Source organism: Polypterus senegalus, chromosome 6 (genome assembly GCF_016835505.1).
Source record: "Polypterus senegalus isolate Bchr_013 chromosome 6, ASM1683550v1, whole genome shotgun sequence".
In the NCBI taxonomy this organism is placed as follows: Eukaryota; Metazoa; Chordata; class Cladistia; order Polypteriformes; family Polypteridae; genus Polypterus; species Polypterus senegalus.
The window spans coordinates 185,090,456-185,109,433 of record NC_053159.1 but is presented as its reverse complement, the minus strand read 5'-3'; the positions used below and the strand labels follow the sequence as shown (position 1 = coordinate 185,109,433).

Genomic DNA, 18,978 nt, shown 5'->3' with positions numbered 1-18,978 from the left:
ATGTGCTTTATCCATTTCTGCCACTTGCTCCCTTTGGAACAGATGTCCGAGGGAATGAGTATTTTAAGGATATCTCTTTAAGTGGAGCAGGGGGCCTGTGGGTCCTTGCATAAACACACTGGTGTGTTTGTGTCATAAGAGGAAGATCCGACTTCAAAAGGACAAGTTTCCTCCCACAGTCCAAAGACATGCAGGTTAGGTGGATTGGCGATCCTAAATTGGCCCTAGTGTTTGTGCTTGGTGTGTGGGTGTGTTTGTGTGTGTACTGCGGTGGGTTGGCACCCTGCCCGGGATTGGATTCCTGCCTTGTGCCCTGTGTTGGCTGGGATTGGCTCCAGCAGACCCCCGTGACCCTGTGTTCGGATCCAGCGGGTTAGAAAATGGATGGATATATATATATATATATATATACATATATACATATATATATACATATATATATATATATATATATACATATATATATATATATATATATATATATATTATAAATATACAGTACAGGCCAAAAGTTTGGACCCACCTCCTCATTCAATGTGTTTTCTTTATTTTCATGACCGTTTACAGCACTCCATCACTCTCCTTCTTGGTCAGATAGCCCTTACACAGCCTGGAGGTGTGTTTGGGGTCATTGTCCTGTTGAAAAATAAATGATCGTCCAACTAACCTGACTTCTGCACAACACAACTGCTGGTCCCAACCCCATTGATAAAGCAAGAAATTCCACTAAATAACCCTGATAAGACACACCTGTGAAGTGAAAACCATTTCAGGTGACTACCTGTTGAAGCTCATCGAGAGAATGGCAAGAGTGTGCAAAGGGTGGCTATTTTGAAGAAACCTGACTATAAAACATGTTTTCAGTTATTTCACCTTTTTTTTTGTTAAGTACACAACTCCACATGTGTTCATTCATAGTTTTGATGCCTTGAGTGAGAATCTACCAATGTAAATGGTCATGAAAATAAAGAAAGAAACACATTGAATGAGAAGGTGTGTCCAAACTTTTGGCCTGTACTGTATACTGTATATATATATATATACAGTCCTATGAAAAAGTTTGGGACCCCCTCTCAGCCTGCATAATAATTGACTCTCCTTTCAGCAATAAAGATAACAGTGGTATGTCTTTCATTTCCTAGGAACATCTGAGCACTGCGGTGTTTTCCGATTTTTAGTGACGCAGTATTTAGTTGTATGAAATTAAATCAAATGTGAAAAACTGGCTGTGCACAAATGTGAGTCCCCTTGTCATGGTGCTGATTTGAATGCCTGTCACTGCTCAATGCTGATGACTTGGTATGATGAGCTTGTGAAGCCTTGAACTTCATAGACAGGAGTGTCCAATCATGAGTGGTTAAAGGTATTTAAGGAGGTCAATCGCAACTTGTGCTTCCTTTCCTTTGACTCTCCTCTGAAGAGTGACAGACAGCATGGGATCCTCAAAGCAACTCTCAAAAGATCTGAAAACAAAGATTGTTGAGTCTCCTGGTTTAGTGAAGGCTACAAAAAGCCATCTCAGAGGTTTAAACTGTCAGTTTCAACTGTAAGGAATGGAATCAGGAAATGGAAGGCCACAGGCACAGTTGCTGTTAAACCAGCAGGTCTGGCAGGCCAAGAAAAATACAGGAGCGGCATATGGGCAGGATTGTGAGAATGGTGACAGACAACCCATAGATCACCTCCAAAGACCTGCAAGAACATCTCACTGCAGATGGTGTATCTGTACATCGTTCTACAATTCAGTTCAATTTGGACAACGAACATCAGTATGGCAGGGTGATGAGAAAGAAGCCCTTTCTGCACTCACGCCACAAACAGAGTCGCTTGTTGTATGCCAATGCTCATTTAGACAAGTCAGATTCATTCTGGAACAAAGTGCTTTGGACTGAGGAGACAAAAATGGAGTTATTTGGTCAGAACAAAAAGCGCTTTGCATGGCGGAAGAAGAACACCGCATTCCAAGAAAAACACCTGCTACCTCCTGTCAAATTTGGTGGAGGGTCCATCATGCTGTGTGGCCCTTGTTAAAGTCGAGGGTCGGATGAATTCAACCCACCGTGATGTCCCTCCATTGATGGATTAAAGGCCAGAAGTCCACATGACCGTCATCATCAAGTTCTTCCATGTGAACCCTGAATACAATGAGGACTGATTGAGATCATTTATGTTGGGTAGAATGCCTAGAGAGGGCTGGGTGGTCTCGTGGCCTTAGATTTTATTTTTTTCTCCAGCCATCTGGAGTTGTTTTTTTTTTTGGTTTTGTTTTTTCTTCTCTGGTCATTGGACCTTACTTTTTTATTCTATGTTTATTAGTATTGCCTAATTTTATTTTTTTATATATTTTATCTTTTTTTTCTCTTTCTTCATCATGTAAATCACTTTGAGCGACATCATTTGTATGGAAATGTTTTGGACAGACCAGGTTATATGTTTAAATTATTTGAAACAATTGACTAGGGTGAAAGGCAGGGCTGTGGAGTCGGAGTCGGAGACAATTTTGGGTACCTGGAGTCGGAGTCGGCAAAAAGTTAACCGACTCCTACTAAATTTAAATGGGAATTAAAAAAATAAGTTGAAATGTCCCAATTCACAAACAGTCATAATGAACTACTTCTCTGCTGTAAGAATAAAGCCCAATGCATGCAGTGCATAATGTTACCACAAAACGAACATGTCAAGTGACCATGAAGCATGGTTTTCATTGACTGTATGCGTCACTATATGGGATGTAATGCACAGGTAAGGTGCGGCACCGCTTTCCATTGTGTCGTGTTCCACTGTTACAGGGAACTGTGAACCTAGCCTAAAGCCCCCCATATATTTACAGATGCACTGCCGATTTTTCGGCCATTCAACGAGTCATCACGTGTCAAACGCCTGAAAAATCGTCTGGTGTGTTCTCAGCTCCGTCGGCTCCCCTTCGCTATGCGCTAGTGAAGGAGCCGAGAACACAGATCTCCCTACCTGTCTCCAGCAGAGGCTCGTTCTGCTGATCAGCTGACTGGTGAGTGACACAATGCACTAAACTTCCGGCTGGCTGACAGAGGAGACGGCCACTGCAGCAGACAGAGGCATCACACTACTTTGGATGGGGGCGGTGGTCGAGATTTTCGGCAAGCTGGATCTGCCCGTCCATGTGGACACCCGCAATCTGCGGCCGCCAATCAATTGTGTTTGTCTTTAATCTGGCATTATAGTAGAGTGTTGGCTTCCTAGCCAGTAGTTCTGTGGTGAAATGACATGTATGTTGCGTTCCTTTCCTTCAATGGATATAGAAAATACATTAGCATAGTATATACATACAGAGGAGTCGGAGTCGGAAGATTTAGAAACTGAGGAGTCGGAGTCGGAGCATTTATCTACCGACTCCACAGCCCTGGTGAAAGGTCAGCATTACGCTGCAACTCAGACAACTTGAGCAGCTTTGTTTTGTCCAAATTGTTCAACTAGCATTCACATGGAATTTCTGACTCGGCACCTCAGATTTACCATCCATCCAAGAGCATGAGATCACGGCAAATGCTGACCTCTCAATTTAGTCAACTGTGTAAAATAACAAATACAACCTGGTTAGCCAGAAAGGTCATTTATGTGGTCGAATTGTTTTTGGAGTGAAGTTATAAACACATTTAATCGGTTTAGTTTGATTTGTATTTTCACAGAAATATACAGTTTGTCTCTATCTGTGTTATCCTGCCTACTATGCTAAAATGAATATCTATCTATTATATAGTGCCTTTCACTTCTATCTATCCATCATACTGTATACTGCCTTTCACGTTTGTCTGTCTATCATATAGTGTCTTTCTCGTCTGTCTATTTAATTGCTTTTTTTGCAAACCAAGTTGAAGAACTGCTCACCCACTCCAATGACGGCAAAATTACACACGCCAGTGAAGTTGGAGGGATGCCCGCCAAACCCTATTTTCCTTTATCCTCTTGGGCGAGTGTGACTTGGGTTCAGAATTCTACGTTAAAACGGTTAACCCCAAGTCAGCCGCTGCGCAGCGGGCCAGTATTCTGTGGCTATCTAGTGAATCAAATAGTATTATGTTTCTAGATGTTTTGCCACTCTATGGTACCTCATCAATATTCATGAGAGGGGTGGAGCCTTCAACCAAAACTTACAGTGTCATGTAAACAAATGGAAAGTGAAGCATTCGTTGAGTCAGGCGACAGTGACACCGTGAACCGGACGTTGACACAGACAGGGAAAGTGACGCATAGGGCACCGGATGACTGAACTGCCGCGATATGCCGTTGTGAATTCAGTTGTGTGAAGCTTCATTGTGGCAAAAGGACAAAATGAAAACGTCATCCCCCCCTAAACCCTGACCCTGTTCACAATGTGGCAAGTGTCAATGTTCTAATCAGGGGAATTGTGGTAGTCACTAAGTCTCTTGATGTGGCACAAAGGGGGCAAGTCAATCGTGTGGATCAGGCTCTGACATTCCACCCTCCTTAGGTGCCAGAAATGGAAAGAAATATATAATATCAAAAGTGTGCAAAGAAACGAGCGTCTGCCATTCCATGTGTAGCATCAGGTTGTGTGTTGGTGACCACCTCAAAACACGTCATGTGACAGACGCGTACTAAATCTGCATCAGTACAGCAGTTGGTCCATCGACAGACCCTGGTTGGTACTTTGGTATTTATGCGTTTCTGTTACACAGGGTAATATTTTTTTTCCTTATTGAAAGAAATTCAGCATTTTAGGTTTGTTTTTTACACATCACGTGAAGGAGGCTACAACAGAGGTCCATGTGCAGATACGGCTGTATAGGTGGAGCGCTGATAAGTAGCTAAATAAAAGTCATTCCCACAATACAGATGTGCAAGTAAGGATTTCGGTGCCGTCGGTACATGTGACATTAATGACCCCATGACCCTGTAATGCTGCAAAAAAAAAAAAAAACAGGCTAGGTACCCCCTACTGGTGTTAGATTGGAATTACATACTGCAGTTACTTAATTCAAAAGCATATTGGAAATGTTGAACGCTTAGCTGGGATGAGAGACCAAAGACTGAAGCCTTGCTGCTGTCCATGCACTGCGTGCTAAATGTGTGCTGCTTGTGCTTCCCAATGCCACTTACTTGAAAAAGCGGGGTTCATACTTGATGTTGTTCTCATCGTTGTACCTTCTGCGTACTCGCTGCAGCTCCTCGATCCTTTGCTTTTCTAAGGCTGCTGCTTCAACGTTCCCTTCCTCCAGATACCTGCGTGGAAGCAAGCGAGAGCGAGTCAGCGTCAGCCATTCACCTGGAACACTGCTGTCGTTCGGACTTCGCAATTTACAGTTGATAAAGAAGTCCTTTGATTTTGTGCAAGGAGGAAGATGCTGTGTGAAATACCAATGGATTTAGTCAGGCAGTCATTTTTCTAACTTGCTTAGTCCTGATCATGTGAACACACACAGAGGCCAATTTAGGATCACCGATTCACCTAATCTGCGTCTCTTTGGTCTATCGGAGGAAACGCAGAAGTCAAGGGGAGAACCCGGGAGGCAAACCCCGGTCTCCTTACTGCAAGATTTACCAAAATATTATTAACCAGTAATGGCGCACTGCACGATAATAACGTGCACAATACCACCTGACTTATTCATTCCTAGTTTTCATCCTCTTTCTTTCTCTCTACGTTTATCATTCATTTGCTCAGAGGTTGATGCGCTTGCTGCTTCCTGAGCTGCTCTTCATTTCTCCACCCTAGCGGCCCGCGTCTTCTCTTCTTTTGCTGGCATCTTTTCGCGTTAAAACTGATTAAGTTAGTTCTTGTGTTGCAATTACTTAGTACTTTTTCTTTCATTTTTCACTTAAGCTGGCACTTAAGTCATCAATCTGCCTCAAGAATGATTTAAGATATGAAGAGGTAGGGGAAGTGACGGCGTAGAGTGGTAGGGATGAGAACGGCGTCTGTACACATGCGGCGCACAGCCTCCCTGCTGGTCGCTGCCGAGAGTTGATTCTGTAACGGTCAACTGAAATATGTGTATGTACCCGTAAGTTTGTACCTTTTCCCTTACTTGTTGTTGTGGTACGCCTTTATGTTTAGGGCTGGCCTTTATACAGAGGGAGGGGAGTACCTGGCTTGGAGGGCCAACAGACTGGACGGGGAGGAGCTATCCGAATGTAAATAGGTGGCGGGAAAAAAAGGAGAGAGGAGAGAAGGAGGCCATAACAGAAAAAGGCACGAGGGAAAGGATTAACACCTCTTGGATATCGTCAGGTGAACCCGGGTTCATTCCAAGCAAATGATTTTTTCTTTCGGGAGGAAGGAATACGGGAGAGGACTTGACGGGCCAGCACAAGGAACTGTTAATCAGAACGTTTCCCGGAACAAGAGATATGGTCGACGTCTCATTCACCACTACAGACTGAGATCAACGCTCCGTACAGGTAAGATTTAAAAGACTATAAATCCATTGGTTTTTTTTGTGTGTTTCCATTGGCTCATGTCTTTATGAGTAATGTATGTTTTTATGGGTTGGTGTTATGATTTGTGTGGGGAAGGGAAGCGCTGCAGCGCGATTTTCTGTATATAAGGTTTTGTTGTTGTTACAGTGATCCTATATATTGTCTGCCAATAATCATTTTTTGCTTGATCCTGCTTTCACTGGTGTGTCTCTATAATTGAAGTGGGGAAGTAGAAAAGTAGTGTTGGTCACTCTTTTTGCTGCCTCTCAAATAGGGCAGTGTGTATTATAATCGTGCCGGATCTGAGAGCGGTACAATTCTACAATAAAATAAAATAAAAATAAAAAGTGGAATAACCTTGGAGGTCAATCATCACCCCGAAAGCGGACAGTAGACATCATCTAGTATCTGTGTACCAAATTTCAGGTCAATAGTTCAAGCGGTTTGCAAGCTAGAGGTGATTTAAAATCCCAGACAGACAAACGGACAGCCACGGTAGCGTATTATATAAGAAGATTAGCAGCGTTGTGGGGAAACTGGAGCTCAGTCAGCGTGGAAATGGATGGGTGGATTAATAATTTAGTGTTCTTTTCTTCCATAAAATATACTATGTTACATTAACGTGCTTAACATGGTTAATCCACATATAAAATATTTCACATTTACAGTTCATAAAATTCTGTGTTGTAATTCAATGAAGTAAATGAAGCATAACTCCTCCAAAATAACATCGAGTTGCGTTTGAAGGTCCCTAAATGTCCTTTATGAGAAGGATTTAGGAGTCGTAGTGGACTCTAAGCTATCGACTTCCAGACAGTGTTCAGAAGCCATTAAGAAGGCTAACAGACTGTCAGGTTATATAGCGCCTTGATGTGTGGAGTACAAGTCACAGGAGGTTCTGCTCAAGCTTTATAACACACCATGGCAGATGACATTTAAAAATATTACACATAGAAAGTGAAAATGTGAGGTTTGAATACAGAATGGTAGGACTGAAAACTGAGAGTACACCTCATGAGAAGGATTTAGGAGTTGTAGTGGACTCCGCTATTAACTGCCAGTCAAGCCATTAAGAAGGCACACAGACTGTCAGGTTATATAGCGCCTTGATGTGTGCAGTACAAGTCACAGGAGGTTCTGCTCAAGCTTTATAACACACTGATGAGGCCTCATCTGGAGTCCTGTGTGCAGTTTTGGTCTCCAGGCTACAAAAAGGACATAACAGCACAAGAGAAGGTCCAGAGAAGAGCGACTAGGCTGATTCAGGGCTACAAGGGATGAGTTATGAGGAAAGATTAAAAGAGCTGAGCCTTAAGAAGATTAAGAGGAGACCTGAATGAAGTGTTTAAAATGATGAAGGGAATTAGTCCAGTGGATCAACACAGAGACTTCAAAATGAGTTCAAGAAAACACGGGGACACCGTTGTAAACTTATTAAGGGGAAATTTTCTTTACACAAAGAACGATAAACACTTGGAATAAGCGACCAAGTAGTGTGGTAGACAGTAAGACGTTAGGGACTTTCAAAACTCGACTTGATGTTTTCTTGGAGGAAACAAGTGGATAGGACTGGCGAGCTTTGTTGGGCTGAATGGCCTGTTCTCGTCTCGAGTGTTCTAATGTTGTAAAGTCCTACTGTCTACCACACTAGAGATGAACGCCACTCAGGTCATCTCTTGCTTACACTTCTGGGAAGCATGGCTGGAGCTTCACCACCAGCTTCAAGGTTGGCTTTATCCCCGGGGCCGCAAGACCACCGAACTCCCACTGACCTGATGCTATCTGCCCTGCACTGTGTGCTGTACCCACTGGCTAGTTTATCAGAAATCATACATTACATTATGTTCACACTTATTTTCTGCTGCTTTTATTTATTTACTGTATTTATTTATAAAGGGTGGCACTGGGAAACGGGAAATTTTGGATGTAGGTGTTGGCGACCTTGGAGAGTTGGCAGTTGTTTGGGACCAACGTGACCTCGTTTCGAATGCCTTGCCATTAGTTATAATGAAGCAGTGGAGTGGCACGCAACAAGCGTTCACTGTGAGTCACTGCTGCGCAAAGGGAATTTCAGCGTCATTACCTGTTAGGACATCATGATCGTGTCCCGTCTGCTCATGCGATTACAACATGGGTGTGGAATTTTGAATAAATGGTTTCAGCCTTAAAAAAAGAAGTCCCCAGGTGGAGCCACTTCTCATACTGCCCGACAATCGATGGCAGCTATTCGACGATTGTTTGGAGGGCAAGTCATCTCACACAACGGTGGCATTCCATGGCCTCCGAGATCCCCAGATCTCATTGTGATTTTTTTTTTTCCCCGTGGAGACATCTTGAAAGCCAAGGGTACCGCACACGTCTTGCAGCCATATACTGAACTAAAAAGGAAGATTGAAGAGCAAATCGCTGGCATTCCTCTTGTCATGTTACATCGAGCAATGCAGGCTGTCAGAATGAGACCGGAAAAATGGACAACACCTTCATGATGTTAACTTCAAAACATAAAATGAATATTGAATGAGTATTGATTACCGTCATTAATTGCATATCCTGTACAATACATCATTAAATATATTTTGTGATGAGTTTTTTTGTGCATTCAACATCAATTGAAAGTTTCCCATTTCCCCGTGTACATCACCAAAACCGCGGCACAAGAATTTACCTGTGCTCATTCGGTAAATGTGACAATAAAGATCTCTAATCCAGTGATTCTTAACCCTTGTTGAGTGACGGACCCCTTTAAGAATCTGATGAAAGCTATGGACCCCCTTCCCCAGAAATATTCACATAAATACAACTTTGCATGCAATGAATATAATGGACTTTATTTATTGAGATTTGGTTGTCTCATACATACAGTATCTCACAAAAGTGTACACATTTATGTCAATATTTAATATTATATTTTTTCATGGGACAACACTGCAGATATGACACTTTGACCCAATGTCAAGTAGTCCGTGTACAACTTGTATCACAGTGTCAATTTGCCATCCCCTCAAAATAACTCGACACACAGCCATTAATGTCTAAGCCGCTGGCAACAAAAGTGAGTGCACCCTTAAGTGACAAATGTTCACATTGTGCCAATCAGCCATTTTCCCTCCCCAGTGTCATGTGACTCGTTAGTGTTACAAGGTCTCAGGAGTGTTAAATAAGGTGTTATCACTCTCACACTCTCTCTCTCATACTGGTCACTGGAAGTTCAACATGGCACCTCATGGCAAAGAACTCTTGGAGGATCTGAACAAAAGATCTTGTTGCTCTACATAAAGATGGCCGAGGCTATAAGAAGATCGCCAACACCCTGAAACTGAATGCAGCACGGTGGGCAAAAACATACAGCGACAGGTTTAACAGGACAGGCTCCACTCAGAACAGGCCTCACCACGGTCTACTAAAGAAGTTGAGTGCCACGTGCCCAGCGTCATATCCAGAGGTTGTCTTTTGAAAATAGACGTATGAGAGGTTGAAGGGGTGGGGGGTCAGCCTGTCAGTGCTCAGACCAGACGCCCGCCACACACGGCATCAAATTGGTCATCATGGCTGTCGTCCCAGAAGGAAGTCTCTTCTAAAGATGATGCACAAGAAAACCACAAACAGTTTGCTGAAGACAAGCAGACTAAGGACACGGATTACTGGAACCACGTCCTGTGGTCTGAGGAGAGCAAGATAAACTTATTTGGTTCAGATGGTGTCAAGCGTGTGTGGCGGCAACCAGGTGAGGAGTACAAAGACAAGTGTGTCTTGCCTAGAGTCAAGCATGGTGATGGGAGTGTCATGGTTTGGGGCTGCATGAGTGCTGCTGGCACTGGGGAGTTGCAGTTCATTGAGGGAACCATGAATGCCAACATGTACTGTGACATACTGAGGCAGAGCCTGATCCCCTCCCTGAGCCGCAGGGCAGTATGCCAACATGGTAACCTCCAAGACGACCACTGCCTTGCTAAAGAACGTGAGGGTAAAGGTGCTGGACTGGCCAAGCATGTCTCCAGACCTAAACTCTATTGAGCAACTGTGGGGCATCCTTAACCAGAAGATGGAGGAGCTCAAGGTCTCTAACATCCACCAGCTCTGTGATGTCCTCATGGAGGAGTTGAAGAGGATTCCAGTGGCAACCTGTGAAGCTCGTGTGAACTCCATGCCCAAGATAGTTAAGGCAGTGCTGGAAAATAATGGTGGCCACACAAAATATTGACACTTTGGGCACAACGTGGACATTTGTCACTTAGGGGTGCACTCACTTTTGTTGCCAGCGGTTTAGACATTAATGGCTGTGTGTTGAGTTATTTTGAGGGGACAGCAAATTGACACTGTTATACAAGCTGTACACGGACTACTTGACATTGGATCAAAGTGTCACATCTTCAGTGTTGTCCCATGAAAAGATAGAATAAAATATTTACAAAAATGGGAGGGGTGTACTCACTTTTGTGAGATATGGTATATGACATATACAAAGTATTATTAAACTTTACACACTCTAAAAAAAAATTGCAGGCATAATTAGCCATTTTATATATATAAATAAATATATATATATATATATATATATATATATATATATATATATATATATATATATATATATACGTATATATATATAAATGTAAGTTTATATGTTTATATGTTTACATATATATATGTAAGATGGAGAGACAGATATGAAAGGCACTACATGATAGATAAATATATATCTATACTAATAAAAAGCAAAGCCCTCACTCACTCACTCACTCATCACTGATTCTCCAACTTCCCGTGTAGGTAGAAGGCTGACATTTGGCAGGCTTATTCCTTACAGCTTACTTACAAAAGTTGGGCAGGTTTCATTTTGAAATTCTACGCCTAATGGTCATAACTGGAAGTTATTTTTCTCCATTTACTGTAATGGAGTTGAGCTGGAAAGCCGTGGGGGGCGGAGTTTCGTGTGACATCATCACGCCTCCCACATAATCACGTGAACTGACTGTCAACGCAGTGCGTAGAAAACCAGGAAGAGCTCCAAAAAGAGCTGAAGAAAACATGCATTATATAATTGAGAAGGCAGCGAAACAATAAGAAGCGAGCGAGTGACATATACTACCATATTCATGAGTGCTGCTACCTCGGAAAGAAAGCAAGGTGTAAACCTAAACTTTAAATTAAGTTCATAGACAGGCTGCCGCTGGCGTTTCACATGCCCACAGGTAATGAGGGATACAAGTTTAATGAGAGGACGCAGGATATAAACGAGAGTTTTGATCACTTTGTAACTAAGTTAAAATTGCAGGTGAAGGGCTGTGCTTATGCAAATTCTGAGAGACTGTGTTTGTGGGGGATTGACAGTTAAGGCGGTGGGGAGTCACGTCATCATCTCCCCTCCCATTCACCTCATTTCGCTCTGAGCTGAGCTCCGCGGCTAACGCCGTCTTTCTAAGCAACTTCGTCAGACTGCCACCAAATACTCCCAGAAAAATCCACAAGTTAATACACACGCTGTCTCTAGAGTTTCTCCACACTGAATCCTCCAGGCACTACTTACAAAAGGTCACATTGACAATCGTGTTACGTTATTTTTAAAATGTTTCCTTTTCTTAGCACAAGCACAGCTGAGAAGCTTCGATGCATGTGCTCCATAACGTGTTAAAAAAAAATGCATTTAATCGCACTTTGCATTACAAGCAAACGGGAACTTCTGTCAATGCATGATTTCCTGGTACACCGATTACATTGATGCACACATCAGAGCTACAAAAATATAAGAGTCGGAATAAAGTGCGTTGCTAGGACTGATTGGAGGAAAATTTCATTTCAAAAGACTACCCGACAGAAGCCTTGATAAAAGCGTGGTTTTGTTCAAACTGTGCAAACAGGAGTTTCCATACCACCGACGCACTTCAACCTTACGGTACCATCTAAATGCAAAACATGTTACAGCGAACACACAAACTGTGTATGCTGTTAGCACTAGCAGTACGAGTTTGAGTACCAACAAAAGGTGTCGGCAGCCTAAAACTGATGAAATGACTGGCGTCAGAACCAAAATTAGTCAGTCAACATCGGTCAAACTTACAAATTCTCTCGCAAAATGGATTGCTTTGGACTGTAGACCACTAACAGCGCTGGAAGATAGGGGGTTAGAAAATGTGCTACAGTTAGCGTCAGGTCATCCAACTTTACAACTGCCGTGCCGAGAGACTATTTCAAGTAAAATTCAACAGCTTTATGACACTGAAAAGCAACCAAAATTAGAAGCATTACAGAAATTGGACTTCCGTGACCGTTAGTAATTCTAATTACATCTAATTACAAAATGTTCAATGATCACACTGTTTTAGCCTAATGTACAAAAAAATTTTGGCTAAGGTTACTCAGAGTTTAAAGGTGAAGCTGGTCAAATTACCTTTTATGTTTCTGCTTTATTTTTTCAAGATGAAAAACTGCACTTTATGTTGAAATTTTTCTTATTATGATTTAAAGACAATACTATTCTGAACATGTACTTAAAGTACTTAGAGTACCACTTTATTTTTATATATATATACACACACACACACACACATATATATTCATATGTATACATATATATGTGGATGTATACATATATACTGTATACTGTATATATATATATATATGCCAGCAACACTCACAACAGTGACAAAACAATTACATTGACAATCATGTTACGTTATTATTAAAATGTTTCCTTTTCTTTTTCATTACTTCTTTAACACACTACTTCTCCGCTGCGTAGCTCGGATATTTTGCTAGTCTCTACTTATAAAAGGCAAAGCCCTCACTGACTCATCACTAATTCTCCCACTTTCCATGTAGGTGGGAAGATGAAGTTTCATGTGCTAATTCCTTGCAGTGAACTTACAATAGTTAGGTATGTTTCATGTCCTATTGCAACACCCAAGGGGGGGAAACGGGTGTACCACCTAAACAGTATATATAGATAGGCTCCCTGCCTGTATACATTAATGATATCCCGCGCTCATGTGGCTCCTCACTCGCTTCCTTACTTTCCTCAGCTGTTCATTGTGCTCACTGCTCCCTTCTTTTTTACTCCACCGCTTCAAGGGTGGAAGGACTGTTCATTCTTCTTTCAGGCTACCTCTAAACCTCACCCATACTGATTCCAATTCAGACGCCTCCAATTTCCAGTAACGCTCTGCTTTACTATGATATTAAATAAGTCACAGGGCCAGACTCTAAAAAAAGGTCGCCATTGACTTGACCCAAGATTGCTTCTCGCACGGCCGACTGTACGTTGCGCGCTCAAGAGTGAGCTCAGCAGACAGTTTGGTCATTTTACAGCCTGAGGGCAGAACTGCAAACGTCGTTTAGAAAAAGATCCTTACATCCTAAAAATGTGCATTTCTCATACACAGCATTTACATTAAACTCTTTACAATCATGATGTACATTGACAGTCATGTTACGTTATTTTTAAAATGTTTCCTTTTCTTTTTCATAACTTCTTTAACACACTACTTTTCCGCTGCGAAGTTTTAGTGTAGTTGGCAGGACAGATAAAATATGAAAGGCACTATATAATAGATAGATAGATAGACAGACATGAAAGGCACTATACGATAGATAGATAGATAGATAGATAGATAGATATGAAAGGCACTATATAATAGATAGATAGACAGACATGAAAGGCACTATACGATAGATAGATAGATAGATATGAAAGGCACTATATAATAGATAGATAGATAGACAGACATGAAAGGCACTATACGATAGATAGATAGATAGATATGAAAGGCACTATATAATAGATAGATAGACAGACATGGAAGGCACTATACGATAGATAGATAGATAGACAGACATGAAAGGCACTATACGATAGATAGGTAGATATGAAAGGCACTATATAATAGATAGATAGACAGACATGAAAGGCACTATACGATAGATAGATAGATAGATATGAAAGGCACTATATAATAGATAGATACAGACATGAAAGGCACTATACGATAGATAGATAGATAGACAGACATGAAATGCACTATACGATAGATAGATATATTTTACTTATTGCTAGGTTGTGGCTGTTTGTTTGTGCGTATCTTTCCGTTTCCCTCTTTTCTTCTTTGAGGCTACAGTGGCGCAGTTGTTAGCTCAGGTCACATTTTTGGCCATAATTATCAACCCAGAATAGCTGGCAGAGGCTTCCCTAGCCCTTCGAGGGCACTTAAAAGACCACAGCACTCTTATATCCCACCTAAAACTAGTTTGGTTCCTCCTTCCTCATTGACTTTTGACGCACTTTTGCAGTTTGGTGAAGTTGGCAAACATTTCTGTAATTTCGCAGCTCCTTTCGAAGATGAACTCTGCAGGATTTGATCAGGACTTATTATGTGTAAAGTTGATCAGCAAGGGCCACATATGATTGCTTCAGGGTGACCAACATTTAAGATGCATTCTCGTAAGCACAGATGACTGTGATTTATAAAGGGTAAATTGCATACAAATGTGCACACGCCAAGTTTAGTAAGATTCCTTGTTTCTGACATATGCATATTTTCATGCTCAAATTCAGGTACAATTTTATAAATGAGACCCTCCAGTCCCCCCTCCCACGCTTACACACAGTGGGTTATTACAGCCCAGCACCACTGGGCCCAAGATAGGAAACAAAGCTGGAGAGCGTACCAGTCAATCACACACCCACAGTCACTCTCACCAGTCTGCTCTACAGGTGCCATTTAGTTAACTGGCGTGACTCTGGGATGTGGCAGGACATGAGGACCTCATGAGGAGGTCATGTGGACAATACTCAGGGGGACAGTGAACTGGGTTGGGATTCAATCTCAGCCCCTTGTGGCTATGTGACACTAAACATGGTGCCAGCACGCCACCTGAGAACTCTGAAGAACTTTAGAGGGTGTCATTTGTGGCACCACTCAGCTATTCACTCATCAAACGCGTGGCACACGCACTAAGCGCTCCCTGCTTGTCTACAAAGCTTCTTATGTTCTAACTGGGGGGCTCGGCAGTGTGATCTGATCCCTTGAGCAGTTTCTTGCCTACTGGATTGAGAGGACAGTACAAAGTGCAGGAGGCTTACCTTTGGTCTGGCCTAAATCGGGCATCAGTGGGGGGCAGCAGGTCCTTCATTTCAGGGCAAAGCTCGTTGAGTTCAATGGCAAACCTTGTGAAGCCATAGTAGCGTTCATAGTCTGTGGGCATGGAGCCTGCAAAACAAGAAAGAAATGTTTTTCTGCTGCGTCCAGCCTTCCGAGCATCCCTTAGGTAACTGGTGAGCTGTCCTACACAATCAGGAGAGAAGACCCTGGCAGTTGTGACTTTGAGGCCATAGCATGCAGTTGATAGCATTCTGATGGGTACAGTTTTTTGGTTGCCTCCATAGACTAAGAAGGGTTCTACAGGCAGATGGACTGACCCCACGCCAATGCCAAATATGCTTTTGGTCAATGAGAATGAAATCTGCAGAACATCTAAGAGAGGACACTCGTTCTGATGGGCTTTCTGAACAGGATCTGCTTTAGTGGCCAGCATCAAACGTCTTAAGCATGGGCTCACCTTGGGTCTTGCATGTTTGGTGATTTGGGGTTTTTGCTGGTCTCACTGACCCGCACTAAACTTCATTTTCAGTGATCTCTATATCAGTCTGATGAAGACTTGGGGTCCCAAAACCGGCCGATAAACAGGCCTGCCATCTTTCACTTAATATCCTTGAGACGCTGTCAGCCTAACATGCCATTGGCCCCAAGCAGTGACAAATCAAATACGCTGGCCGAGGCTCTCCGGAACTCACCTGGCCGCCAGACACACTTTGCTGAGGGTGGGATGCCACAGTAGAGGCCTTCGTGCCATTTCCCAAACAGCCGGTGGACGACCTTCCCTTCCTGGTCCATCACAAATCCATGGATTTCGTTAACATTTGAGCTCCAGTAGTTCCCCTGAGAAGTGATATGAATGACCAGTCAGAGGAAAAAGAAAAACGTAGTAATAAGACGACAAGATGTCTCCATGATGTTAATACTGAAAAAGAAAAATTCGGACGTGAGCGTCGGAAAAATTTGCACCCTCGGAACCAAGTTACCCGAACTCTTCTCTAACATTTCAGTAATTATTTACTGCTCTGACGCTGATCTTTCTGATCATAAAAAAGGTCATTATGATAGCAATTGACGAGAAGAGTTCATAATTAATTGTTGAATTACGGTATTTGAGGGTTCCTCTAGAGGGTCTCTTTCTCTTGCACGATTTCGCTCAAAAACTAATCGGCATGTCGTCACCTTATAACAGTTTTGGTATTTTTCCGTCCAGCCATTTTAGCTCTTGACCGTCCTCAAGAAACTGTGACACACATACAGAAACACACCCATCATCGAGATATTGATGTTTTCGGTGTCAGGGGATCCTAAAACGTCGCGATCCATCGAAAACTGGATATCGAAATTTTTGACGACTCTAAAACTTTCGCTCCTCCCTCAAAGACGATAGGTAATGGCGGTGGAGGGCGCAAAGCTAAAAATACAAAACGTGGAGCAGGCAAGGAAGGACGAGCGGTATGGCGGAGGAGCTGGCTACTGCCAGGAGAGATTACAGCAGGGGTGTCGAACTCCGGGTCTGGTGGGCCGCAGTGGCTGCAGGTTTTCATTCTAATCGGTGATCGGTTTTCGCTGCTAATTAACTCCTTTTCCCTTCATTTTACTAGCCCTGTTTTTTCAGGATTGAGTCCTCTGAATTGATTTGTTTCTTCATTAAATGGCAGCCAAACAGAAATGTGGTGTGAAACGAGCCAACAGATGACCAGCTAAATTGGAACGTCAAACTCCAGCCCATTTCACTCCAACCAGTTTCTTAATGAGAAGCTGATTATTTCTGTTAATTAAAGTCGTTATTGAATATCACGACTACTTGCTGCTCTCACTCTACCCCAGCAGACCGTTGATTTTCTGTTTTTTTCTAAGACCACCGTCAAGATGTTTTGGTGACCTGAGCAGACCAGCATGACCGAGACCTTCACTTTTCTTTATTTTCATGTTAGCTGGTCTTGTTTTGTTTCTCATTATTGTTTGGCTGCTCATTAAGGAAGAAGAAACAACTAAGGGGTCAGAGTCACGTCAATTAAAACGAAGGCAAAATGAGTGAATCAGCAGCAACAAACGACTCATTAATTAAGAAGATGGTTAGAATGAAAACCTGCAGCCACTGCGGCCCACCGAGACCGGAGTTGGACATTCAAATTATTAGGATGAGCACAGGCCATTCAGCCCAACAATTTCAACAGTCTTCACTAAGATTGTCCAAAATAACATCGTCCCGAAGTCCTAACGTCTACCACGCTACTTGGTCATTTATTTCATGCGTCTGCTGTGTCAATAAAAACTGCCCAACCGTGTTTCCGTGTTCTTCTTGAAGAAGGTAATCTTAAGTATCTGCCTGGATCCCCTGTACTAACTCCCTTCATAACACACCCCATAATACCTCGGGACGTCTCGCGTCATGCGTAATATGTAAGTGAGTTCAGGGCCGGGCGATACGCGACTTGTACGCTTGTGGACGCTACTGCTACTACACAATTAGGGTGCTGACCAGGCCTGCACACGTACTTTATGTAAATCTCGGGGATTCCACCAGGTGGCAGTGCAAGACATCAGCGCTGTGAGACAACAACGTTTGGTTTCGCTGTAAATTGAGGGAAGGAAAATATTAAGGATAAGGATTCTTTGCATTCTGATGCTGGCCATTAGGGCATTTGGGCAATGCCCGGTGGGGCGCGGACTCTGCATAGGCCGTTTCATGAAATAACGTTTATGTACTGGTTACCGTTTGACATTAAAATTCATTTTCTAAACTACTAAACATTATCTGTCCGGTACTGCGATTTCTATAGTCCTATATAATATACCGTATTACGTCATCAAGTCGTTTTAGTTGTCAGTACACAGCGTTGCAGCAAACAATTTGGTCCTTTTGCCGATTTCTGTTTCGATTCCGCTACATTTCAGTTAGCGTATACATTATTGCAATTTAGTTTATCTGATAATAATTAGTTTAGATGGTGTATTATGCATTTAATTGTTCTCTGGTCGTCATCGTGAGCGATAATTTGTGGTGTTCAGCTAGTTATAAATCACAGGACTGGAATTCTTCATATTAGGACGAAACATTTATAGTTCATCGTTAAGTTAATGGACCATTTCAATCATGTGAGGTTTCATTATAACCTCGGTTATCATTTATTCCATTGTAAATTTGACTATTGAGTTGAAAATAAATAAGCTATGGAAGAGCTGCATAGACATTTGCTCAGATTTGATGATGGCATCACTGCTGAACAACTACAAATAGAAGTGCAAAGCTTTGGACAGCAGTGGTCAACACTTAAACAATCAGTAGCAGTCGCTTAAACTGTGGAGGATGACAATGAAAATGACAGTGACCATGAACAAGATGGGACACCTGTGTCAACTGGCAAGTCTTGTAAAGACTCTCCTCTCTGCTGCTACGAGGTGCTACTCCGGTTGGACGTCCTAACTGAGGCTCACAAGAGCGCTGGGCTCGCCTACAAGCTCCTGC

At 42.4% G+C, this 18,978-nt stretch overlaps 1 protein-coding gene across 1 annotated transcript in view; it reads right to left on the bottom strand.

Annotated features, from left to right (window-relative positions):
* Window positions 1-18,978, bottom strand: part of osbpl6 (oxysterol binding protein-like 6) — a 225,461-nt gene that overhangs the window by 5,864 nt on the left and 200,619 nt on the right. Inside the window, exons 20-22 of the mRNA XM_039757717.1 lie at window positions 16,205-16,349; window positions 15,494-15,620; window positions 5,098-5,220 (exon numbers count right to left, since the gene is read on the bottom strand). Of these exons, the coding sequence (XP_039613651.1) occupies window positions 5,098-5,220; window positions 15,494-15,620; window positions 16,205-16,349 (395 nt within the window). The remainder of the gene's footprint in view (window positions 1-5,097; window positions 5,221-15,493; window positions 15,621-16,204; window positions 16,350-18,978) is intronic.